The sequence below is a fragment of the Mus musculus genome, chromosome 1, assembly GCF_000001635.26.
Source record: "Mus musculus strain C57BL/6J chromosome 1, GRCm38.p6 C57BL/6J".
NCBI lineage: Eukaryota > Metazoa > Chordata > Mammalia > Rodentia > Muridae > Mus > Mus musculus.
The window spans coordinates 179,759,414-179,786,613 of record NC_000067.6 but is presented as its reverse complement, the minus strand read 5'-3'; the positions used below and the strand labels follow the sequence as shown (position 1 = coordinate 179,786,613).

The window sequence follows — 27,200 nt, the reverse complement described above, 5'->3', positions numbered from 1 at the left end:
TATAACTTACATAACTTCTGATACGTATTTATGTACACAAGAAATAGAGTATGTTTATAAATTTTGAGTTTTTTAGAAAATGTCAGTTAATATATTAGTAATAAAGTTTGTCACTATCTCAAAAGGAATTTATAATTGCTGGGCAGTGGTGGCACAAACCTTCAGTCCTAGCACTTAGAGGCAGAGGCAGGCAGAATTCTAAGTTTGAGGACAGCCTAGTCTATATACCAAGTTCCAGGGCAGCCAAGGCTACACAGAGAAACCTTATCTTGATAATTATTCTTGTCCAATGTGCTTGGTACATACCTTTAATCCCAGCAGAGGCAGGAGAATCTCTGAGAGTCTAAGGCAGCCAGGGGTGCACAGTAAGACCCTGCTTTGTTGTGGTTGTTTTTAAAGAGGGGACAGATTTATTCAATATAAAATTTTAATTACCTACAGTAAACATTTAATTCAAAATTTAAAATCTTTTTCTTTTTAAGATGCCACTTGTTTGTTAGACTCTGGAGTTATCCATGTAACTTGTGCTGGATTTCAGAAGGAGGTACGTATGCATTAACAACTTGCTGAGTGTGTGTTAGAGCTGAAGCTACATATTAGAATACAGGTGATTCATGTATTGAAATGTTCCTGGTATTTGTATAAACTAATTCATCTCTAAATAGTAGCTCCTGCTAGATTTTCGAGTTTAGCATCTTAATAACTTCAGTTTTAATGAGAGCTTGCTAGAAGTCATATAAATGTTTTTAGCAGCTTTGTGTGGGTGCCATCTTCTACAGGAACTCAAAGAAATGGTGACTAGGTTCGTGCCTCATTGCATCTTCTGGGTGCTTATTTTAGAGATGGGAAGGGGCGGGGTCTCACAGTATAACAGTGGCTGTTTGCAGTTTAGAGATCTGCTCAGGCCCCTAACTGCTGCAGTTAGACTGCCCCACAACTGCGGCCTGCCCTTTTGTGTCGTGGCCTTGTAGGGCTTCCTTTTTTTTTTTTTTTTTTTTTTTTTTTTTTTGGTTTTTTGAGACAGGGTTTGTCTGTAGCCCTGGCTGTCTTGGAACTCACTTTGTAGACCAGGCTGTCCTCGAACTCAGAAATCTGCCTGCCTCTGCCTCCCAAGTGCTGGAATTAAAGGCATGTGCCACTATGCCTGGCCGTAGGGCTTCTTCTTGTTTCTTTTGAGAAATAATACAAAATTGACAGAAGAATGATGTAAGAATAGTTTGTGATGTGAAGACCTTTTAGTTGGCAATCAGCCACACACATAGTTGCTGTGGTTGTCCTAAGTGAAAATCTCTCACTAAACACAGACATGTTTGTCTGCAACTTCTGAAAATACTGCTGTTGTGTCTTATTGATGTCATTGCATTCAGGAATCTCTAAGCCCCCTAACTTGATCATGCAGTTTAGTCAGGCTTTCAGTATTTCCATAGATGTATTTAAGTTGATGTTGGCTGATGTTGGACTAATTTTTCTATTACAGACTTTGACATTTTTAAAGAAATCAGGACCAACTCTTAATGAAGTCATTCCTGATAGTTATAATCGATGTCTTGTTGCTGGTCTCCTCTCACCAAGACTTATTGATATTCAGCCTTCCAGTTTAAGTCAAGTGAGACATTTAACTTTTTTCTTTCTTTTGAATTTTTTTTTGGGGGGAGGGAATCTGTAACCTCATGTTCCAGGATCAGTAGCCATGGCCTTGAAATTTGGCTTCCACATCCTCTAACCTTAGCTAAAGAGATGCTCAGTGGTTAAGAACACTGGTTGCTCTTGCAGAGGACCAAGGCTCAGTTCCATAGTACCTCACAACCATCTTTACTTCCAGTTCCAAGGGATCTGATACCCTCTTTTGACTGCTTAGGCACCAGATGTATTTATCTTATACATCCATGCCAGTAAAACACCTTTTTAAAAAGTCACAAGTGGAGCTGGGCTCAGCAATGCAAGCATATATATAATCCTAGTTACCGAGCTAGCAAGATCAAAGTTGGTCTGGCCACAAAGTAATTTGTACAAGGCTTGCTTGTATAGTTTCATGAGACTTTATCTTAAAATAAAAAGGACTGACTGAGATTATATAGCTCAGTGTGAGTGCTTGTGTCCTAGGCTCCAGTACTGCTAAAGAAAGTACAAACTGCGAGAGTTTCCTTAGCTGACGAGTTAAGCTTCATTGGCCATGGCATACAAGTCTTCTGTGGGTGTTGGGGTTTCCCACTTCTTACAATGCTGGGTATTGCGTTGGTTTTCTTCCTGCTCTGGTCAGGTGGCCTCCACCTTGTGACCCTCCTGTCTTACTCTCCTTAGTGCTGTAACTTTACAGATGTGCTCTGTTGTCTCTCTGGCTACAGCCAAATGAGCCTCAGAACTATTTCCCCACCTATACTGCCTCTGATTTCAGAGTGTCTTTCTTTTTTTTTTTTTTTAAACATGGTTTAGGAAGAACAATTAGAAGCTATATTGTCAGCAGCAATTCAGACAAGTTCCTTGGGACTTTTGACTGGTTACATCAGAACGTGGATAATAGAAGGTAACAGTTTCACTTTGTAAAAATAGAATATTTTGGGTGGGTAGGGGAGTAGGGGGGGAGGGTATGGGGGACTTTTGGGATAGCATTAGAAATGTAATTGAGGAAAATACGTAATAAAAAATATTTTTAAAAAATAGAATATTCATATTCTTAAAATTACAGTTCATGGTTTTACATTTTAGTTAACCTTTATGCATGAGATTGTTTTAAATTCACGTAAAGTTGTAGGGTGGAGTAAAAAGTGAATCTGTGATGCTCTGTACCAGCTTCACCCCAGTGTGAATATTTATTCATTCTTTACATGAACATGCACATACTCTGCCCATGTAATGTTGAAAGAACATGATGATCATTTGAAAGAAAGCTTCCTGTTTCTTAATCATTTCAATTTTATTTCAAAACAAAAGATAATCACTTATTTTTTTTAAAAAAAGTTGTGATTACAAACAAAGGTTAATACTGAGTACTAACCAGTGTTGCAGAAATGTTTTTTATAGCTTAGTGGGATTTAGAGGAATACAGCATTTTTGTATTTTGAGTTGTTTTAAGACAGGCTTTCTCTGTAGCCCTGGCTGTCCTGGCACTCTCTCTGTAGACCAAGTTGGCCTTAAACTCAAGAGATTTGAATGCCTCTGTCTTCCAATTGCTGGGATTAAAGGCATGTGCCATTATGCCTACCATGATTTGGGGTCTTTTAAATATTCCTTAATATGGTAAAATTTCTTAAGTCAAAATTTAAAAACTGTAGGCCTTTTTTGTTGTTGGTTTGGACTGTTTTGGGTTTTTGTTGTTTTTTTTTTTAAGATTGCTTTCCAGTTTGTATATATTGCTCTCCCTCATAACTGCTCCCTGCGCCCTCTTCACCCTCCTTCCAGTTTTGCACCTATGGCACTGCTCCTATGAAGAGGTGCACAGGATCCATTTGGTAGAAGTTAATGTTAAATTCATGAACTTGGCCTTCCTATCTGGCTCCTCCTACAAAGTTAGTAACTTCCATTTCGAAGTTAGTAATCATTCTTTTTCTTCTTTTTCCTTTCTTTCAATACAAATAAGAACAACCAAATTCTGCTGCTAATCTACGATTTGTTCTTGAGTGGACATGGAATAAAGTGGTTCTCACAAAAGAAGAGTTTGATAGGCTTTGTAAGTATGAAGTCTGGATTCAGGATAAGCTTTTTTTTTTTTTTTTTTTTTTTTTAATTTATTTATTATATGTAAGTACACTGTAGCTGTCCTCAGACACTCCAGAAGAGGGAGTCAGATCTCGTTAAGGATGGTTGTGAGCCACCATGTGGTTGCTGGGATTTGAACTCCTGACCTTCGGAAGAGCAGTCGGGTGCTCTTACCCACTGAGCCATCTCACCAGCTCTCAGGATAAGCTTTAATAGTTAATCTTGATGTTGTAATCCCAGGTAGAACATTTGTTTGAGACAAGGTTAGGTGTCGGTAATCTCAGCAGTTGTGAAGCTCACTAGGTCAGTGGTTCTTAACCTGTGGGGAGCAATCCCCAGGGACAGCTGACCTCTTCACGGGAGTCACATATCAGATATTTATATTACGATTCATAACAGCACAATTACAATTATGAAGTAGCAACAAAAACAGTTTCATGGTTGGAGGCGAGTCACCACAGCATGAGGAACCATTGCTGTAATCCATGCTTGCCCTGAACTTCTGGTGCTTTCACCACCGTTAGCCTCCAAGTGCTTGAATCCCAGGCATGAAAGTTTTACCATTTTGGGAATGTAAAGTCTTAAAACTTGTGGTCCTAGAAGAAAACATTTATATTAAAAGTGTATATTAAACAATTATTAACAAAAGCTTTTTACTAGAAATACATTAGTAAGCTACATTATGTGCCTTCACACCAGGCTGTAGATCAGCCATTGTTGCTGTTTTAAGCAACCACAAATGCTGGTAATGGAGACCTTGTGTTGTAAGGTGATTTGGGTTTTGATTTTGTTTTTTTTTTTTTTTAAGACCTCTTAGTATAATTCAAGTGCATATAAAGTATTTTAAGAAGAAAATTAGAAACTGATTTGAGGGACTCAGAAATTATGATGTTCTGCTTATTAAAGTAAATATACATCTTTTGACATGTAGTAGTTCTGAAGATAGAGTGCAGACCTAAATAGTCCATAATCTTACTTTGACTCTAGTTTTATATTGAAAACTAAGTTCCTATCTTATAAGTTCTAGCTTATATTTGTAAAGTCTGTCATTCTTTAGAGTAATGGGACTTCAGAAAAATGCACATTGATTGTAAGTTACTGTGTTGAAACTAATGTTGTATTTTATCTTTGAAGGTGTGCCGCTGTTTGACGGTTCGTGTCGTTTTATTGACCCACAGACTATTCAGTCTATCCAGCAGTGCCATTTACTGCTTAGCAACCTTAGTACAGTCTTAAGCTGTTTTGCAATGGAGGCCCAGGGTATCACTGAGAGAGGTGTGTACTTTATACAAATGAGTGTTTTATTAAATTTTACTTAATTTACTTACAATTCTTGTTTACTTGGTAAAACATTGTATAAAGAGGAAATGTTCAAAAGGAAAAAAATTTAACTTATATGTGTATATGTAGGGTATATGTGAACATGAGTGTACACATGCCATCTTGTATGGATGACACAAAACAACTCTAATTGGTTCTTTTTGTCTACATTGAGTGTATCCTAGGGATTGAATTAGGTCTCCTGGCTTTTTTAACAGGTACCTTTATTCACCGGACCATCTTGGTGGCCTTAGAATTTACTACCAGTAGAATTTAAAATTTGAAGTTAACATGTATTTATGTATTGAAAGAAGTGACTGGTTTTTTGGTTTTTGTTCTTGTTTTATTTTGCCACTTCAACAAAGGAAAAGGTACAATTTCACATAAAGGCCTAATTTGAATAGTCTACTTTCAGTCTGTTTTAATAGCATTTTGCATGAAACAGTTAATTTTGGTTTGCATAAAATGCCTATTTCTCTCAGTTATCTTAACATTTTAGAGATTTGCTTAACCTCACTTTGGTTCAGTGTATACTAAATACAAATTAAATTATATATGCATACTGTTGATTATTTTGATTGTTGTTCATGATTGATAAATGAAAAGTTACCCAACCAGTGTTAATTCTTCTTTCTAGGACTGGTGGACTTGAGCAACAAGCACATGGTCACCCAGCTTCTCTGTCAGTACGCACACATGGTTCTGTGGTTCTGCCACTCGGGGCTTCTGCCCGAAGGCTTAGGTAACGTAGTTAATGTATGAATAGCTATTCAGACATCCTAGCTCCATAGTGTTACTGTTTGCTTCTGAGCCTTTACACTATGTTGACTAGTCTTCATTCTAGTTTTTGTGTCTTCATTGCCTCACAGACACTATATTCATTGGATTAACATGTAAAATGAGAGCAAGTTGGGGGAAAACATGGCTTCTAAAAATGTCACTACCTATAACTTAGATCATGAAACTGTGGTTTTATAATGTAATTTACTGATGTCTTCAGTATTTCTATTGTTTTGTTCTGGTTTGAGGAAAGGGTCTTACCATGTATCCCTGTCTGACCTGAAACTCACGTAGACAGATCAAGATAATATTAATCATGGTTTCACCTGTCTCTACCACCTGGATGCTGGGACTCCCCAACATGCCTAGCTTGTGTAATCTCTTAATATGGCTGGCTGGCTGTCTTTCAAAACAGGGTATCACTATTTAGCTCTGGCTATCCAGGAATTCATACCAGATCCACCTGCCTTTGCTTTTATAGTACCAGGATTAAAGGTTATTGATACTTGTCATCAATTAAGTGTTTCTGTTAGTCTAGTAATGTAAATACTGAGAATTAGAGACTTGAGAAATTATCAGTATCGTCTTACAGAGTTTGTAACAAAGACCCAGCTCCGTGTATTTCTGGGAAGCACAGAAAGTTGCTCTGCTTACTGCATGTGCAACTGTTGTCTTATTTACCCTTTACACTTCCCTTACATTTTCACTTAAGTAAATGGTAAATATTATTTATTGGAAATTCTCTTTTGTGCCACAGGAATAAAATTATTAGGAGTAATTTCTAGGCTGTTAAGATCCACCGAGCATCCTTGTTACAAACTTCTTGTGTTGATTACATTTTAGCAAGACTAGGCCAGGTGGTGTATGGTGCACACCTTTAATCTCCGCACTTGGGAGGCAGAGTCAGGCCTGGTCTACAGAGCAAGTTCAAGGACAGCCAGGGCTGCCTAGAGAAACCTTGCTTCAAAAGAACAATAGCAACAACAACAAAAATAGTAAAAAAAATTTTAGGAAGACTAAAAATTTATTAAACATTTACAGTAAAGTCAGTTGAAGTTTTGAGGTATTTTGGCAGTATTGCTAACTTTTTCTTTTTCTCCAACTTTAATCAAACCTCCAGATGATGCTCTGCAGCTGTCAAGACTACGCTACAACTACCCTGTAATTCAGAACTACTATACAAGTCGTCGGCAGAAGTCTGAGCGCTCACCCAGGTACAGGCAGCCTGACTACAATATTCATTCTCACGTAGTCAAGTATTGTCATAACTGACATTAACCTGATGCCTATACTTTTTTATTGAAAACAATTTTTATATAAAATATTTTAAAAGATAAAATAATACCTGCTTAGGACACACACAACAAACAAATGAACAGGCAAACTTAAAGAGCCAAAGAACAACAAAACACAAAAGTCTCCTAAAAAAGTAAAAGTCTGTAGGGTAAGAAGAAAATGGGCAGACCAAGCATTCTGGGTCAAAAAGTACCATTGAGTTGGTTTGTGTTAGCCATCTACTGCTGGGCTGGGCATAGGGCCTAGCAGATGATATGAAAGTATATATAGTGACCCTACAAATTCCGACAAGAAACTTCTGTAGCTGATAATACTGTAAGTAACATAACAGGGTACAAAATTCATGCACAAAAATCACTAGCCTTCCAGTATACAAAGGACAGAGTAAGACAGAAACTGAGGAAACAGTGCCTTTCACAGTAGCCTCATAAAACACAGTATCTTGGGGTACTCCATCAAGAAAGTGAGGGGTTTGTATAAGTAACACGTTTAAGATGTTGAAGAAATTAAAGATTCAGAAGCTAGAAAGGTCTCCCATGCTCACTGATTGGTAGGGTTAAACAGTAAAAATGGCATGCAATCTAATGTCTACCGTTTTAATACTCAGCAAAAACCTGAAAATATATCAGAATTGGTTATTTTTAACTGTTTTCAAAACTTAATCATGTTTTTCCTTTTCTTTTTTATATTTTTCTCATATAAATTAAAAATAGCCTAATTAATTGCTTTGAAATGAAATTATGGTAGAAGGAATATTTAGAATCTGATCCTGTCTCTGGGATTGTAGAAGACCAAGTAACATGTAGGGTATGGTTCACAAACACTGATTCGGGTGTCTTACGTCAGATTCTCCTGGGAATGCCCTGTAATGCTAATACACTGAATGTTGGAGTTCACGATGCCTTAGTGTAACTATTCGAGGCTAATGACCGTGAACTTGGGAAGTTGATGGGGGTTTTGGTTTTAATATTTTCTATTTTGTTGTATCTTGAAACAGTAAATTGCTCAGGGTGTTCAATTAACTGTAGCTGACCATCACCTTAAACTTGATTCTCCTACCTCAGTCTTTAATGTGCTAAGATTCTTCTTGGTTCTAGTCATGCATATTCTAAATGTTGGTAGCTGTTAATTCTGTGTGTGTCCTTTGGAGGATTTTTTTACATTTTCTGATGTTTTATTTGTAAACTACAATATGAATATAAAGTCATATGTATAGGGCACTTAGTATATGTCGGTCTGATTCTTGGGACTGTTTCAATAAATAGAAACTTCCTGCTGTTCATAACAGTGGGAAGGAAATAGGCAGGGGTGAAACCAGTGTGTCACATTGTAAGTGTCCAGAAGCACATTGCTGAATGAACAAAACCAGGATTAGCTCTGAGCTGGAACAGAAACATTTTTGCTACCTGGGGCTGCTAATAGTTCATTCAGAATGGTGGAAAATAGAGCAGTCAGCCGTTTTGCTGGGTTGGTCCGGTTCTTTCCTTCACCGGCTGGTGTGTAGTGACTGCACTTAAGGCAACTTAGGGATTTTTTTCTAACTAATGCTCCTTTGAGCGCTACAGTCCCGTGATACTAAATGAAGCCCGTTTTCACCTGTCTTTTGATAAGTTTAGTTTTTAAGCATTTGATGCTTCCTGTTTTGTTATTAACAGTTAACATTGATGCAGATTATCCTTAATGTTTCCCATGTTGCAGAGGGAAGTGGAACCACGACTGCTTGATGATTGATGGATTAGTCTCTCAACTAGGAGATGAAGTTGAGAAGTTGTGGAAGCGGGACGAAGGTGGCACAGGAAGATACCCTCCTGCTAGCATCCACGTAGGTCACAGTGACACGGAGCCATTGACAGTGAATAGAGGGGAAGAGCTGACGGTCCATACTGGACATAGGCTAGGGAACATGGAACATGAAGAAAAGACTAGAAGATGCATTGATGGTTTTATCTTCTCCTTTTATAGGCATTACTTGATATATATTTATTAGACAACATTACCGAAGCAAGCAAACATGCTATTGTATCCTTTAAACTTTTACTAAGTATTTGTACATTACAAAATTCTAGCGATAAGACTCAAATATCTAACCCTAATCTCATGAACTGCTTTTGGTTTTTTCCCTACTTAAGTGTGTATTCTTAACTCAGAGTTAGTGGCATGCTCAGATGGTTGATAATGAATGTAAAAGTATATAAAAATTACTATTTTAGGCTATTTATTCTTGGGGTGACCTTACCTTTTATCAAATTATCAAATGTGTATAAAACCAGCTGCTCTGAGACTGGCAGTTGGGGTGAGAGGAGTCAGTGCATGAGTGGTGGCCCAGGTCTCAGGTTTGATCTCCAGCGCTGGAAGGAAAGAGTGGAAGCTACTCAGAATACTGCTGGGAGCGAGCTGCCATTCTCAATGGAGTTAAGTGCTGAAAATAAATAGCATTAAAAGTTTACACAAGGAACTGGAGAGATAGCTAAGTAGGTAAAGTGCTTGTTATAGGAGCACGAGGACCTGAGTTCAGATTCCAGCCCCCACGGAAAAGCTAAGACTTGTGTGCTTGCCGTCCCAGCACTACGGAAGCAGAGCCTCAAGATCTGGATTCTACTGCCTTGCAGGCCAGGCAGTGGAGTCAAGTGGTGAGATCCAGGTGAAGTGAGAGAGAGACTTTCCGGGGCTGGGGTCGGGGGAAATCAGAGAGTGAGCACTATTTGGTGAGTTATTAGCACAGTATCTAACTTCTGATGTCTGTATGCATGTGAGTGTGCCATAAGAACATGTATGCACACACTCATTCAGCATACCCACACACGACAAACGAGTTTTTAAAGTTAGCTTAACACAACATTAGGCATTATTTGAATCCTGTGCCTTTTATCAAATTGAAAAGATAGTCTCCTGCAGGAACAGTTTAGGTTAGGTATGGACTTCAGAAAAGAGCAAGTTTCATATCTTGATCCCTATATATATATCCCAATGTTTGTGCTAAAGTCCTTTTAATCTAATATATTATTGTCATAATGTATATAAGATACTTTTTGTATTTGCTTAAGCTGCCAGCTTTGCCCAATAGAGTTTGATCTATAACTTTTTAAAAATTTACTAAACAAGTTACTTGAATTTGCTATTTGTTTTAATGAACAAGATGTATTTTTATTCAGTCTTTTTTTTTGTCATAGCAGTAAAATACAAAGGATAAATAAGGTTGGCATGGGACTCCTTTTCCCGTGTTTAGTAAACTATATCCATACCTGCTATCCTAATGGCCTTGTAAGTGTAAGTTTCTTAAACCTCTTCATTCTACATCCTGCTCCCTACTCTAACTATATACATGGTTTTTCTTTTGTTTATTGTCCTTAATGCTTTTTTTTAAAAGACCATTTATTTGCTGCTTGATATTATGTATTCCTTTCCAAATAAAACGGATACCCCCATTGAATCTTTCCCAACTGCCTTTGCTATTTCTTGGGGCCAAGTTAAGCTAGTTCAAGGATTTTGGCTGCTAGATCATAATGACTATGAGGTAAGTAACTCACTTGGAATATACGCTTTTGTAGATTATTATACTAGAACGTGTATAACTACGTTAATTTTGACATAGGATACTGTCTTTTTTCTAGAAGTAATGAAAAGCTCACTTTAACTGGTGTTCTCGCCTAAACAGCAAGAACACAGTTCATAAACTCAGGTTCCTGCTGTCTAAAGAATGGGTCATTCAGGTGCAGCACTGACTGTGCTAAAAGATTTGTTTGGGTTCTGGTGTGAGCCAGAGAAGACAAAACTAGTTAATGGGCATGAAATTGGTGTAAGAAGTATTCTATATAAGGAGGCCTCAAAGATGATATTTCTGATAAACCTTGGGTCTTTGACCTCTACCATTAGATACTTTTATATTTACACTTATCTAATTTTTACTTTAGTGATTTCTTAATACTATTTGCCTTTTAAGAACCACAACCTTGTCTAAATACTAAAGACTGTATTTATAGTTAACACTTCATTGTTTTGCAGAATGGTTTAGACCTTCTGTTTCACCCAGTTACTGCAAAGCCTGCATCGTGGCAACATTCAAAGATAATTGAAGCTTTTATGAGTCAGGGAGAGCACAAACAGGCTCTCCGGTATCTTCAGACAATGAAGCCAACAGTGTCCAGTAGCAATGAAGTTATCCTTCACCTCACTGTTCTACTTTTTAATAGGTAAGTACATCTTAAAAATAGAAGCTCTTGGCCATACATTAAAAAGTGGAATTGATGGAATAGATAGTAAAAAAAAATATGTAATCAGGTGATGGATATATGAGACCCTGTCTCAAGAAAACAAAATACATAATTTTACATTGGTCTCATTATCTTATAAGACAAATACATGGTGCCTTTCACCAAGTAAACAGTGTGTGCTTGGCTGAGACATGACTACTTACTATCTGCTGCTATTAACGACATGGCTTGTCTCTTCCATGGACAGATTAGGTCAGGTATGGACTTAAGAGCAAGTTTCATATCTTAATGCTTAAACCAGATTTGAGCAAATACTATTTTTCGCTAGAGACCTTTTGTTTTTATTTGTATATTTGTGTATTTGTGCTTTATATGTTGTAAGTATGTGTACATACCACGTGTGCACAGCATCAAGTGCCTTCCTCTATTGCTGTATACTGAATATTCCATAGATTGGACATGCTGGGATTCATTTCCAGCAAGCCATCACCACCATCATCAATCATTGGCTATGTAAGTGCAGAATAAAGAGTAACTCGATGTTGTTAAAAGTTGGAGAACATTACACCAGTGAAGATGATTGCTTTTTTAAAGTTCAAGGCAAGTCCTGTAGTAAGCACATAATTACTTAATTTTCCCCATATACCTGCATCTCTAATCCAAGTGTTTATTCTCAGTGTCCTTGAACCATAGTTATATTTGGGGAATCTGAACTTAAATGTAAAAGGTTAGGCCACAGAGCAATCTTTCTGGCATTCAAGGATTGGTGATCGGATAATCATAATTACAAATAGCTGATAGTTGAAAATGTTTCAGTATTTCAAACATACAAAAAATAACCTCTTCTCTGAGACTATGCTATGTGATTGGGGTAATCCTGTGGCTTTTTAACTACTTAATGATACTGCTTAGTAATTATGCTAAATCCTTAAAAATAGTACTGGGACCAACCAGGTAGCTCAAGCCAGCAAAAGTGTCTGTCGTGCATGCCTGATGAACCTAAACACACAGAGGCAGGAAGGTGACTTCAGAGTCTGGACCTCCACATCACGTGGACACGTGTCATATACGCACATGTTCACAGAGCAATAGGGAGATGTGGTCCAGCAGCCTTCTACCAGGGCATAGTTTTTAAGAGGATAATCTTTGGACGAGGATAGATTTTAACTTTATAAACAGTACCACCTTCTCTTGCATATTTGACATTCCAGCATTTGAGAAGATAAGCTAATTACTTTCTAAACTGTAGTTTGTCCTTTTCATGAGGTTAGTGCCCACCTTGCAATATTGTGATTGTTAAGTGCACAGATGCCATTATAGCTGTTGAGAAAGTTGTAATTTATTAGCAGATGGTGGTAGTGATTGATAGCCATTGTATCGTTCATTAAACCTCATAGCTTGATTCCTGACTCTGACCCCTTCTTTATCTAAGATGTGTAGTTTTCCCAGTTTTGTGGTGGGTGCACAATAGTTAGGAAACTGTTAGTATTGTGGTTGCCTGATTTAATTTTTTCTTACAAATACAAGAGAAATGAAAAGCCTTATGTGCAGCTATTAGCTATTATTTCCTTTCTTTTCCTCTTTCTACACTCAGTAAATTGATTCTCCAATACTCTGTAGCTCAAGTTGAACGACTTCTAACTTCTTCCTTCATGAATATAAAAGTGTAAATCAACATCTTCTGCATTACCTAAGCTTGCCATTGAGGGTTTTCCCCCTGTTCTTTAAAAGTCGTAATTTATAGTAGAGAGTTTAAGTTTTTGATATGTTGTTAGTTTTGTTGCAGTTATGTAGAATACTCCACATGATAACTGATAACTCACCTTCGTAAATAGTGTTTTTATATTAATAGGTAAACTGTCAGTATTGTCCAAGACATCGGGCTGTTTTGTTATGTGGTTTTATTCTTTTTATGCTCTCAGTGACCTTTTCCTGTTCTATTTGATGAGTTACTAGGAAGAGATGCAGAGGACCTGGGTTCAGTTCTCAATAGCCACAACAGCTCATGACCACTTCTAACATGATAGAGAATCCAGTGCCCTCTTCTTGCCTCCACTGGCTTCTTCATGTACATGGTGCACATAACTCACACATGCACACACACATAAAAATAAGTTTAAAAAATTACAGAGAAAATTTAGGCTGAATTGCTGCTGTCTTAGTTAGGGTTTTACTGCTGTGAACAGACACCATGGCCAAGGCAACTCTTATACGGACAATATTTAATTGGGGCTGGCTTACAGGTTCAGAGGTTCAGTCCATTATCATCAAGGCAAAAACATGACAATATCCAGGCAGGCATGGTGCAGGAGGAGCTGAGAGTTCTACATCTTCATCTGAAGGCTGCTAGCAGGATACTGACTTTTAGGCAGCTAGGATGAGGGTCTTCAAGACTGCACCCACAGTGACACATGTACTCCAACAGGGTCCCACTTCCTAACATTGCCACTCCCTGGGCTGAGCACATAGCAGGCCGTCACAGCTGCCAGCTATGGGATTGACTGTATGTTCTTTTTAATACTGCCAACTTATGTTTTACATATTAGGTTAGAAAGAGTTTAACATTTTAGTGACTTTAGTATATTGTTATTTATTTCATCTTTTACAATATTGTGATCAAATCCAGGACCTTACATTGGTAGGCAAGCATTGTCTGTGAATATACTCCCAGGCCAGCCTTCTTATATAGTAACCACTGTCATGAACAGTCATTGTCATTGTGCCACCTTCTGTTATTTGCACCCTATGTACCTTTCCAGTCTTCTTCTCTCTAGGAAGGAAGGCTAAGGTTCAGGTAAAGGACTCTTGTATCCAGGCTATCTATAACTTACTGTGTAGCCCAAGCTTTTTCTCATACTTGTTTTGTGATTCTCCCTCTAAGATGCTGAAATTGCTGGTATGTGCCACCATGCCTGGTTTATATGGTCAAACCCAAGGCTGGTGCATACTAAATAGATGAGCACTCTACCAACACACACCTCCAGCCCACAATTGCTTTGCTGATGTTTATGTAGATTATATTCCTTGCAGTTGTATTGTTGCTTTCTGACCTACAGATAATTTTAGTTTTCATAGTTAAGCAAGAGTAAACCTCTAAAACAAGTCTGTCAGTGGGATCAAGTTGAACACTGTATTAATTTCTCTTGCTGTGATAAAGCACCATGACCATGGCAACTTATAGAAGGAATTTTATTTGGACTTATATTTGCAGAGAATCGTCACAGCTGGGGGTGTGGTGGCTGGAGCGAAATGCTAAGAATTCTCTTATTTATGTTTTTGTTTTTGTTTTTCGAGACAGGGTTTCTCTGTGTATCCCTGGCTGTCCTGGAACTCACTTTGTAGACCAGGCTGGCCTCGAACTCAGAAATCCGCCTGCCTCTGCCTCCCGAGTGCTGGGATTAAAGGCGTGTGCCACCACGCCCAGCTGAATTCCCTTATTTTTTACAATAAGCATGAAATAGAGTGAGCACTGAGAATGGGCAGCTCAAAGCTTCTCATTATCACTCACTTCATCTGACAAGGCCTCACCTTTGAGACCTCACCTAAGAGGACCACCAACTGGTGAGCACATGTTAGTCCATGAGTCTCTGGGAGACATTCTTAATCGAATCGACACAGAGAGACTGTAACTGCCAAAGTGCACAGATTCCCAGACTGACGCCAGGACACCTAAGTAAGAAGCACTGCTTCATTTAATGGTGTTCCTTCTCACAGAAACCAGTTCAGAGCTTCCACTTGATGTCTTCAGATGTTATCCACGTTTTCCTCTTAGATCTTGGTTTAGATCAGCCAGTCACCTACTTCCAAGCCATGCTTCTTACTTCCCCACATATATTGACACACAGGTCTCCAATTTTGGTCCAGTGTTCTGTTCATGCTAAGTATAACTACCATAATATCCTGACTTTTCCATGTCAAACCACACAAACTTTCAGTTCTTTCTGCATGTTAGCTTCTACTTTGTTTTTTTGCTATGTAACACTTAAATATTAGAAAGCTGCTTAAAATTGAGGTTCCCAGATGCAGCCAGACACAATGGTATAGGCCTTTAATCCCAGCACTGGGAATGCAGAGGCAGACAGATCTCAAGTCCAAGGGCGGCCTTGTCTACATAGTAAATTCCGTAACAGCTAGAGTGGATTCCAGAACAGCAAAAGCTATACAATGAGATCCTGTCTTGGGTGGGGTTGGGGGTAGCGGTGGGGTGCCCAGATGTCTTTTTGGCATTAGCAAGACTCATTATATATCATATTAAATAAAACTTTCAAGTTAATTTTTAGTTGCATGTGTAATTATCTTTTGATTCTCTAAGTAGGTGACTTTCCCACATGTTTCATAACTTTTTGAAACTTTGGTACTGATTTCAGATGCATGGTTGAGGCCTGGAACTTACTGCGACAGAATTCAAACAGAGTAAATATAGAGGAATTATTAAAGCACGCTTATGAAGTTTGTCAGGAGATGGGCTTAATGGAGGATTTACTGAAGCTGCCATTTACAAACACTGAGCAGGTAATCACTGACCAGTATGAACTTCAGAAGAAATGTAGGGTCAATTGATAGTTTACAAATCTGCTTTGTTCTTCCTAGGAATGCTTAGTGAAATTTTTACAGTCCAGTACCAGTGTTGAGAATCATGAATTCCTTCTAGTTCACCATTTACAGCGTGCCAATTATATTTCTGCCTTGAAACTAAACCAGATTCTGAAGAATAATCTCATGGTATGATTAATGTTGTCTCATTGTATAAAGCAAAATAATACGGGAAACTAAAACCTTTCTTACTTATTTTACAAGAACTTACAGTCTCATAACCATCTTAGTTTACATTGTCCTGAACTTGAAGGATCTGCATTGGTGCGATTATTATTGAGAACTGAGTATTACTACTTACATTTTCTGCATTTACCATTATATCAGATAGATTCAGTCACGGAGAAAATGAAAGGAAGACAATTAGAGAGTAAGAGTTGTACAGCCCAAAGAGCAGACCTTCAGAAATTAGACTGCTTTTAGCTTGCTCTGTGCATATAGGATTCCTTTTGAGCCTTGCTTTCCTGATCTGTAAAATGATTCTTGAGAGCTTGTCTGTCTGGTTGCCATATCCACCATATCCACATCCAGGGGTGGACCTGACTGAAACATTGGGAGAATGAAGGAAATAAGAAGGATAGAAAAGATAGAAAAGCTGGGATCTGCTGGACTGGACTCTTATGTAGATACCACAGCACCCTGGAAGCTCAGTGTGTTTATTCTCAGTGTGTTTATACAGTTGAAACAGGAGGGAGGGCAGGGCTACTGCATATAGCTGAACAAGGAAGCTAGATTACTATATACAGATAAACAAGGAGGTAGGGTTTAAAATATATAGCTGGATCAAGGAAGGCAGATTTATTTAATTTTGGTAGAGCAATCTTCAGGTCAAGTATCCAAAGGAAGAAAGCTACATTTTCTATACATAGTATTAACATCCACAAATGGACCAGAAGAAACCTTTGCCACTACAGCTATTGTGTGTGTGTCAGGGGCGTCACTCATTTTCCTGTGTACATGAGGCTTTTTGTCTTGACACGGCCATGGCCATGTCAGCACACATGTTCACTCAGAGCTTACCCAGCTTTGAAGGAGCAGAGTATGTGTTACATTGTATGAGTTGTGAAGTATCAGAGTTTGGTAGTGGGTATTTGGGATGTATAAATGTGCATACAATTAAGGAGGTATATGAAATCTGAGCTGGAAAAAATGTAGATAAAGGAAGATACTAGATGACGTTCATAATTAAAATTTCAGGAATAAATCTATAGCAACACCTAAAATTAGGAACATTAAAACTTTATTATGTATTTAATAGAGTGATCGTGACCCTCGATTGCGGGAAAGATCGGTGACTCGAAATTCTATATTAGACCAGTATGGGAAAATCCTACCTAGAGTCCAGAGAAAGTTAGCTGTTGAGCGAGCTAAGCCTTACCACCTGTCGACATCCTCAGTTTTTCATGAAGGTAAGATTTCATTGTAGAATGCTTGTACTCGGGCTAGGGAGGGTACTGAGTGGGTCCTTCCCTTCCTGGAGTCCTCGCCATCATTTCCTTGCTTTGTGTACTTAATTACCTTTCTATTAATAAAGTCATGTGAGAGATGCAACTGAGTCCTGTATTTTTGTTTTTTAAGTTTCTAGACCCAAACCGTTATCGGCATTTCCAAAGAAAGCTATAACTGGAACAGTGTTAACCCGATCTACGTTCATCAGCAATGTTTTATCTAAAATTGGAGAGGTGTGGGCAAGTCATGAGCCTAGAAATGGCGTCTCACTTTTTAACAGGTATTCTTTTCATTAACTTTACATGTTTTATATTTACTTACTTTGTGGAGTGGAGGGCATGGGTGTCAGGGTGCCTGTGGAGGGCAGAGAACTATTTAGATGAGTTGGCTTTCTCCTTTCACCATATGGGTCCCAGGGATCAAACGGAGGCAACAAGTGTTTGTTTTTTTAAAGTCCTACACATACTCTTTCCTGAGCTGCAGCAGTGTTCCTTGGTGAACCTTCATTGTTAGCAAGTTTATTACCAAATGTAAAAAAATGAAAACTTCATTTAAGTTAGCTACTTTGTTAAAGAAATGGTTTTGTCATTAAGTTCACATTTCAAACATCTTGTATTTGTGGGTGTGATGTGGAGATCAGAGGCTTTCCCAGGCAGTTCTCTCCCAAGGAAGTCTACCTGCTCAGCCTTCTTTTTGGCCCCATGTAAGATTTTCAAATGACTGTTTATTGCTGTTTGGCAACAGTGCAGAGAGATACACAAAGTGAGGAGGAGAAGTCCTTCTTTCCTCTTCTGTCTAATCTCACAGAACTTTTGCCAATAAGCCATGTGACACACAATTTAAAACTGAGTATTTTTTCTTTGTAGTCCTAAAACAGAACAGCCATCTCCTGTAGTACACTCTTTCCCACACCCAGAGCTTCCTGAGGCGTTTGTTGGAACTCCAATTTCAAATACATCCCAGAGAATTTCTAGGTGAGACTGTCTTGAACAATTTTGAAAAAAACTGTACTTGTCTTAAACAGGTAATATTTTAAATTATTAAGCATTCATTTGAATACTTTCTGTTCTACTTTGGTAGTATAATCATTTTATGAAACTATAAATCAAATTACACTTATTTCTGTTTACTTACCTCATGTGGCTTAATGAAGATAAGCAAGCCATATTAAAACCCTGAGGAAAACAAGCTGTCAGACTTTGTTTTGTTGACCACTAAAAGAATGTTGAAATCTTGGCTGACTAGGTGACGATTTCTTCTGGGCCCACTGAAGTGTCTTGTGTTGCTTAGGTGCAGTAATAGTTGATCTTTCCCAAAAAATTAACTCTTAAAGTCCTCTTAAAATATGAAATTGTGAGGCTGGATGTCACATATGCCTTTAATCTCAGCACTTGGGAAGCAGAAGCAGGCAAATGTCTTGAGTTCAAGGCCAAGCTTTTCTACAGAGAGGATCCCAGACAGCCAAGGCTTGGTAGCAGAGAAACCTTGTCTCAGAAGACAAAACAAACTAAATGAAATTGTGATTTAGTATATGCTTAAGAACACTGGGTGCCTGAATTGTACTCATACTCACCACTAACAGAGAACATTGTTGATTCTGAACAGTATGCCTACTCACTATAAATTTTAGCTGTTTTGTCAAAATTATACTTATTAATATTAAAATTGAGTTTTTACACTAACAGTAAGGTACTTGGTATTTAAAAAAAAAAGTTGGAATCAAAGATGTTTGGACCTTTCATAATTGGGCATATTCTGAAAGTTTGGACTGCATTTAGTTAGATGGTTTCTAATATGAGATGATAGGAAGTTGATGAGCGTGAATGTGACTGATGTTTTGTCTTTTCCATTAGCTGTAGTTGTTTCCAACAAGCCACTGCCTCTGTCCCCTCTACCTTAGCAGCAAAATGTTGAAAGGGAGGCAGTGAGAACTCTGGAGACAGCTGCTAAGGGTTTCAGGTCTCCAGTGTAATGAGAAAGTGAATATTAACTCAGAGGACATATCCTATTAACTGTGGTTATATGCCTTCTCAGAAGATAAATGCATTCCCCAGTTCTGTTTTCCATACTGATTTTGAAGAAATGGGACCAAATAGATACTGTCAGTCAGCCATGGCACTTCCACAGGCTTACATGATCGCTTCAGTTTGTTTTGTTTATGTATATACTAGAAAGTCCATTATTTGGATCACACCAAAAAGTTGAGGAAATCCCAATACCTAGCGAGATGCTTAGCATTTCCTTTATATAACATTTCTTAATCAAAAATACTTCTTTTCTTGATTCTTTTTTAAAAGAATAATTTTGCCGGGTGTGGTGGTGCACGCCTTTAATACCAGCACTTGGGAGGCAGAGGCAGGCGGGTTTCTGAGTTCGAGGCCAACCTGGTCTACAGAGTGACTTCCAGGACAACCAGGGCTACACAGAGAAATCCTGTCTGGAAAAAGTGGTTTCTGCAAATATTTTCTCCCTGAGTAACAGTTGATTCGGATAGGGTTTCTTATTTCTGGCAGCAGCAAAGCTGGTTACTTTTCCAAGCAATTTCAGCAGAGGTTTCCCTTACATTTTAGAGGAACTAAATGATGCTGTTCTCCTGTTGTTGATTTGTTTTGTTTTTGTTTTTTGAGACAGGGTTTCTCTGTGTAGTCGGGGCTATTCTAAAACTAGCTCTATAGAGCATACTGGCCTCAGCTCTGCCTACCTCTACTTCCTTACTGCTGAGATTAAAGGTGTGCACCACCACCACTACCCTAGCAAGGATGCTGGTTTTATCACTAAAAATTAAAACCATAAGTTGAGGGTGATGTCATGTGCCTATAATTCTACTACTTGGGAGGCAAGGCCAACAGGATCGGGTCATCCTCCGAGAGCGCGCGTGCGCACGCATGCACGCACGCACGCACGCACTCTTAAATAAAACACGGCGAGAACAGCCAGTACAAGTGGGCCACCAGATACTATAACTTGAAGATGACCTTGAAATTTAAATCATAGGTAAAGTGAAGGTGGGCAACTGGAGCTCTTTGTTTTTAAATTGTTATCTACAGTTCCTAATTCTTTTTTGCTTTTGAAAGAATGTCAGACTTTTTAAACTAATGCTGACAGTTTTTGTACATTAATATACTTACCTAAAATTAGGTTTACATGTTATGATGTTTAATAGTGAGCACACAGATATCTATTTGTATTTAATTACAGATTACTGGATTTGGTTGTCCATCCTGTACCCCAGCCTTCTCAGTGTTTGGAGTTTATTCAACAAAGTCCCACAAGATCTCCTTTGTGTCTGCTGTCCAGTTCGTTACCATTAAGTTCACAGTTTAAAAGGCCACATCAGAATACCTCCAGGCCTTCAGAGTTGCTTTTACTTGAGACTCCTCTCATAGTTAAGGTTAGTATTACCTGCCTAGTACCCTAGGGAGTCAGCACTGTTGTCAAGCAGCACATAGAAATTATTACTAGTTACAACCTAACTCTGGATATTCAAATGTATAGATCTTAATTCTTACGGTCATATCTTTTCTCTTTCTTTGATTTATTTTGTTTTGTTTCATTTTCAATTTTTTTCAATACATTTTCTCTTGTGGCACTCTCTGAACTGGAACACAGAGATCTGCCTGCCTCTGCCTCCTGTGCTGCTATTGAAGGTATGCCGCCACTGCTACCCGGCTATGTTTATATTTTTAAAGTACTGTATTTTTACTTTCTTCTTAGACAGTTAAGTTTATACTTTTCTGCTTAATATTAATGATGTTTAAAAAATAATGCACGTCTGTATATGATTGTCATAAATTGTCCTTTTTAAAATGCTTTTGTGTTTTTGAATTATTTATATCTATATTATTGTTGACCATCATCATGTTGTTGTTGTTTTCCCAAATACTATGTTGGTGTTTTTTCTTGCAAATACTTTGGTTTTAGGCTTATTTTCTCACTTGTTTCATTTTGAGCTAGTGTTGTCAGGTGATCTTTTAAAAGGCTTTCTTCTACTGTCCTTGATAAATGACTTAAGAAGAAAACAAACCCAAACTGGTAGTGACTGGTAGCAGTTAGCATATATATTTTTCATTTTCCAAGTATTTTTGCATATGGTGTCTTAGGCTCTGGTGTTAGTGTATTCTGCATATGATTTTTCTTTGTTTGTTTTTGTTGTTGTTTTTTGTTTTTTTTAAAGATTTATTTACTATATGTAAGTACACTGTAACTGTCTTCAGACACACCAGAAGAGGGCATCAGATCTCATTATGGGTGGTTGTGAGCCACCATATGGTTGCTGGGATTTGAACTCAGGACCTCCCGAAGAGCAGTCGGTTCTCTTAACCACTGAGCCATCTCTCCAGCCCCTGTTTGTTTGTTTTTGATTGGTTTGGTTTTTTTGGATAGGATCTCACCAGTCACCCAGGCTGGACTGAACTTAGATGCAGCTCAGAGTGGCCTTGAATTTGTAACCTTCTTGTCTTAGCCTCCTGGGTTTGAACCACTGCTGTGCCCAGCTCCTCTAAGTTTCTTGTGTAGTAATATGGACTAAGTCTCAGGGAAGGGGGAGATGGTTTTGGTTTTTGGTTTTTTTCCACATTATTTATTGTGTTTATTGGTTTGAGGAGAAGAGGTTCCGTCTTTTATTGTAAACTAAGGAATTCTTATTTTTCAAATTGAATAAGGGATATTTCACTAAATGCTAATATGAAAATAGTTTAAAAGAGCTTGATGTATTTGTTAGGTCCTAACTTATACTGTCCCCTATTCCTGACTTACAACATAATATTTCTGTCCCTTTTAATTCTCTTTCCCCTAAAATCACATTTTTATATGACTGCAATCAGAGAAAATTAAAGGTTTATTTATTTATCTCTTTTTGAGGCAGGGTTTCTCTGTGAAGCCCTGGCTACCCTGGAACTTACTTTGTGGGCTAGGCTGACTTTAAACTGCCTGCCTCTGCATCTCGAGTGCTGGGATCAAAGGCGTGTGGCTTTTTAAGAGAAGGTTTTCTTTCCTTTTCTTTTTTTAAAGATTTATTTATTTTTATGAATATGAGTACACGGTAGCTGTACTGATGGTTGTGCGTCATCATGTGGCTGCTGGGAATTTGAGTTCAGGACTTCTGCTTACTCCGAGCAGTCGGCCCCGCTGACTCTGGCCTGAAGATTTATTATTATATCTAAGTACACCATTGCTGTCTTCAGACACACCAGAAGAGGGCTTTAGATCTCATTACAGATGGTTGTGAGCCACCATGTGGTTGCTGGGAATTGAACTCAGGACCTCTGGAAGAGCTGTTGGTGCTCTTAACCACTGAGCATCTCTCCAGCCCAAAACTCTACTCTTTTGTTTTGTTTTTTGGTTTTGTTTTTTGTTTTTTGTTTTGTTTTGTTTTGTTTTTGAGGCAGGGTTTCTCTGTATTGCCCTGGCTGTCCTGGAACTCACTCTGTAGACCAGGCTGGCCTTGAACTCAGAAATCCGCCTGTCTCTGCCTCCCAAGTGCTGGGATCAAAGGTGTGCACCACCACTGCCCGGCTCTCTCTGAGATTACTGTCTGCACTTGTGTAACTTACTTATAAACACTAAAACTGGGATTCTCTTTGCTCTTCATCATAGAAAGCTAAATCTTTGGCTCTGTCAGCCACGTCTTCTGGATTTGCCGAGTTTACTCCTCCATCCATCCTTAGGTCTGGTTTTCGAACAACACCTTTAGCATCTCCCTCTTTGTCACCTGGAAGATCTCTCACTCCGCCTTTCAGAGTTAAAGAAACAAGGATTTCATTCATGGAAGAAGGCATGAATACACACTGGACTGATAGAGTAAGTTTGATAAGCAAAACTGAGATTTTTTTTTAATGAACTTTTGTGGATAGTCTTGAAATTACAAAGTAGATCTGAAAGAAACCTTTAGCCTATATTTGAGCTAAGCCAATATATACCTTCTATAGGTTAAATAAAATTGTGTGGTGTGGGTGTGTTCCTCTTCTATTATTTTACTATTAAAAGGACTAAGAAACTATATATTTTAATATTTGGTGACATCTCTTGATGGTTTGGTTTTTAATGAAAGACTGTGGAGTGCCATTTTAGTTAATATTAATAGAAATATACCCACTTGATCATTTTTTATCATCTGTCCTGTACATTGTATTTTGTTTTAATCAGTGACAAATTATTCATTAGAGAAATATTAACAAAATTAAGTTTTAGAATCACATCTAATGAAAATTTGAGAAAGTAGGAAGTGTGGAAAGGATGGGTGGATGTGGTTAGTGTAGACAGTGGGTGGGGGACCCCGGGGCTTTCATGCACTTTTCCTAATTTCAGGCTACAGATGACCGAAATACAAAAGCGTTTGTTAGCACATCTTTCCATAAATGTGGACTTCCAGCAGAAACTGAGTGGATGAAGACCAGTGATAAGAATACATATTTTCCTCTGGATGTCCCTGCAAAGGGCCCTCAGAAAGTGGTGGCAGAGTCACTGGCTACCCATTCAGGAAGGCTGGAGAAACTGGATGTGAGCAAAGAAGACAGCACAGCTTCCACCAGGTCAGACCAGACCTCCTTAGAGTATCATGACGCACCATCACCAGAAGACTTGGAAGGTGCTGTTTTTGTGTCTCCCAAGCCAGCATCTTCCTCCACTGAACTAACTACTAATTCAACTCTACAAACAGAGAGGGATAATGATAAAGATGCGTTTAAGTCAGAAGGTGCTCCTTCACCCGTGAAGAAACAAATAGGTAGGAATTCTTTGTACATATTCAAAGTTGTCATTGTTATCTACAGTAAAATTTGTAATAGAATATTTCCTACCATAGTAAAATGTCAAGACTAAATAATTTTCTCAGTTTGCTAGATCTTAGACAAGGTAATTTTATGTCAGCTTATGAAAGTGGCTTGCCTTCTTTCATTCCTTCATAAGCAGGTAAGATTTAATGACAGCTTGTATGTGCCGCCCTTTACTGAGCCATAGCATTTACTATAACAGCAGAAGGCGTGCTGGTGGAAGGGGGAACACACTGCAGTCTGCCTGAACACATCCAGTAACTATGACAAGTAGAATAGTGCCAAGTTTATAAACTGAGGGACTACTGGAATTTTAGACTTTTCTAACGGCCAGTTTGCTAGAAACCAGGACTTTGATTCTACTCTCTGCCCTCACCTCTGAAATAATCACATGAAGGTCATGATGAATGTCCTCGGGCCTGTGAATCTATTGTCTTAATGATTTTTTTTTAATCTACTGAAAAATTTGCTATTTTTCAATGATGGGGATTGTCTAAGTATTTTATGTGTGCTAGTAGAAAATCACCTTCTGCCCCCCACAGTCCTTGCTGACTGTTGCCTGTCAGCAGTAATGCACGGATAGAGTACTTGCTGTGCATCCTATAGAGTGTGGTGGGCTGTATTGACAGACACGTAGCTGTTCTGGATACGGGGCCAAGGGAACATCAGAAAGGAACACTTGGTTTAGAATCGATGAACCAATTGCCTACTTTGCATTATTAGATTTTGTTTGTTTGTTTGTTTTTGTTTTTGTTGTTTTTCAAGACAGGGTTTCTCTGTAGATTTTTTAAAGATGTATTTATTTTATGTATATGAGTACACACTGTAGCTGTATAGGTAGTTGTTTGTCTTCATCTGGTTGTTGAGAATTGAATTTAGGACCTCTGCTCGCTCCGGTCAACTCCTCTTTGTCTGGTTGGCCCTGCTTGCACAGTCCCTGCTCGCTCCGGCCTAAAGATTTACTATTATACATAAGTACACTGTAACTGTCTTCAGACGCATCAGAAGAGGACATCAGATATCATTATGGGTGGTTGTGGGATTTGAACTCGGTACCTTTGAAAGAGTAGTCAGTGCTCTTATCCACCAAACCATCTCACCAGCCCATGTTATTAAAATTTTATTGAGCGAGTTTATGTAAGGTATTTCCTTAGGTCTGTAAAACTAAATGCATACAATAAAAATCTCATCTGACTGGGGGTGGATGTAGCTTACGTGGTTTACCTAACATGTATCAAAGCCCTAGGTCCAATCCCCAGCACCAATTTAAGCACATAGTGTAGAACTGTAATCCCAGCACTTGAGCCCAAGAGCCAAGTCCAAAGTCCTCCTCAGCTGCATAGCAAAAACTATTCTGGGACATTTGAGACTTTGCTATCCCACCACCCCTTCCCCTCAACAATGTATCATAAGTAGATTCTCTTTGGTGTTTATGGGCTAGACTGAATGAAGAATTTGTAACAGGTAAGTGAGTCTGTTTAGATTGTAGTGTCTTTAACAAATATAGACGTTAATATGAATTGTTCTAAGAACTTTAGGGTTCTCATAAATTAAAAAAAATTGTGTCTAGAATTTTGGGCAGGGTTGTTTATTTTTTGTTTTCCAAGACAGGGTTTCTCTTAGGTAGTACTGGCTGTCCCGGAACTGCATGCAGTGCAGACTTGCCCAGGCCTACTTCCTTTTTTTAAGTGCTGTATTCCACTAAAATACTTAGATAGTCGCTAGTAATAAGGATGTAGATAGTGGTATCTTTATTAGCCATTTCTGCAATATTAAGCTGTTGAGACAATAGAAATCTTGGAGGGGGTTACCACCATAAACCATAGAGTGAAGTAGATTCAGTTTGAAATCTCAACCTCTTAACATGATTTGTGTTCTTCTGAGCTAAGCGTGAAATTAATGCTATGGGTTTTTTCACCTACCTCCGTGGATGTTGAGAATTGAGTTAATTTAGGGAGTCCTGTTAGACCCGCCAAAAGGGAGAAGTGCGAGTTAAGAGGGGCCCTTGAGCTAGGCCCAGATAGTTAGAAGGAAGTGCTAACAGCCTGATGCCAAGGAATTAAAACGAGAACAAAAGAAGTAGGACCAGCCATTTCTGTAAAGACACTGACCATGGCCTTATCTGTGTGGCTTACAGGCACGGGAGATGCTGCAGTGGAAGCATTTTCAGAACTGAGTCGCTTAGACCCTGTTGAAAGAGCTGAAGCTTCTTTTGCTGTGTCGTCAGTCTGTGAAGGGTAAGCTCTGGAGCAGAGGAGAAGGTTGGAGACACACACAGCTTGTTGGTTAAGAATGTACTGCTGAGGCTAGGAATGGTAATACACACCTTAATCCTAGCACTCAGGAAGCAGAGGCAGGCAGATCTCTACGATTTCAGGGCCAGCTTGGTCTGCAGAGTTAGCTTAGGACAGCTAGGGCTCTGTTTCACGGAGAAACCCTTCCTCAAAGGAAAGAAAAGTGAATAAGAACAGTGTGTACTGCTCTTCCAGAGGATCCAAATTCAATTCTAAGAACCTACATTGGGCATCTCAAAACTGCCAATAATGCCAGCTCCAGGGGATCTATCTGATGCCTCTGGCCTCCTCAGATCACATACACACACATATTTAAAATAAGTTGGTTTGGGAGAGGCCACCATTTCCAAGTGCTTGTTGTTCTTTCAAAGTTCCCTGGTTCTATTCCTACCATCCATATATATGAGATGCTTCACAGCTGTCTGTAAACTCCAGTGTCAGGACACTGAGTTCAGGACCTAATCATTTATCTAAAATGATAAAATGATAGTGTATGCCTTGTTGGTCCATCAGACTAGCCACTCACTGAGCTCCAGGTTTAATGAGAGACTGTCTCAAAAAATAATATAGAATTCATAGACCTCTGTATCAAAAAACAAAAGACCCAAACATGATTTTGATAGTCATTCAAAAATATGCATAAGAAGTACCCGCAAAGCAAAGGTGATGTCCATCAGTGCTTGCTGTCTGAAACACGGTCTAGTTTAGGTATGGTGACTCACAGAGGCTGAGAGAGGAATGTGAGTTTCAGGTCAATCTTGGTTATTATAGGGAGATACTCTCCAGCAGTG

At 38.6% G+C, this 27,200-nt stretch overlaps 1 protein-coding gene across 1 annotated transcript in view; it reads left to right on the top strand.

Annotated features, from left to right (window-relative positions):
• Ahctf1 (AT hook containing transcription factor 1) overlaps positions 1–27,200 on the top strand; it is a 59,112-nt gene that overhangs the window by 17,402 nt on the left and 14,510 nt on the right. Inside the window, exons 11-30 of the mRNA NM_026375.2 lie at positions 483–544; positions 1,478–1,606; positions 2,434–2,524; positions 3,578–3,667; positions 4,831–4,971; positions 5,654–5,758; positions 6,917–7,010; positions 8,791–8,914; positions 9,055–9,111; positions 10,460–10,606; positions 11,095–11,282; positions 15,671–15,815; positions 15,894–16,025; positions 17,155–17,305; positions 17,475–17,625; positions 18,212–18,319; positions 20,544–20,736; positions 22,941–23,144; positions 23,652–24,069; positions 26,253–26,352. Coding sequence (NP_080651.2) covers positions 483–544; positions 1,478–1,606; positions 2,434–2,524; positions 3,578–3,667; positions 4,831–4,971; positions 5,654–5,758; positions 6,917–7,010; positions 8,791–8,914; positions 9,055–9,111; positions 10,460–10,606; positions 11,095–11,282; positions 15,671–15,815; positions 15,894–16,025; positions 17,155–17,305; positions 17,475–17,625; positions 18,212–18,319; positions 20,544–20,736; positions 22,941–23,144; positions 23,652–24,069; positions 26,253–26,352 — 2,830 coding nt within the window. The remainder of the gene's footprint in view (positions 1–482; positions 545–1,477; positions 1,607–2,433; positions 2,525–3,577; positions 3,668–4,830; positions 4,972–5,653; positions 5,759–6,916; positions 7,011–8,790; positions 8,915–9,054; positions 9,112–10,459; positions 10,607–11,094; positions 11,283–15,670; positions 15,816–15,893; positions 16,026–17,154; positions 17,306–17,474; positions 17,626–18,211; positions 18,320–20,543; positions 20,737–22,940; positions 23,145–23,651; positions 24,070–26,252; positions 26,353–27,200) is intronic.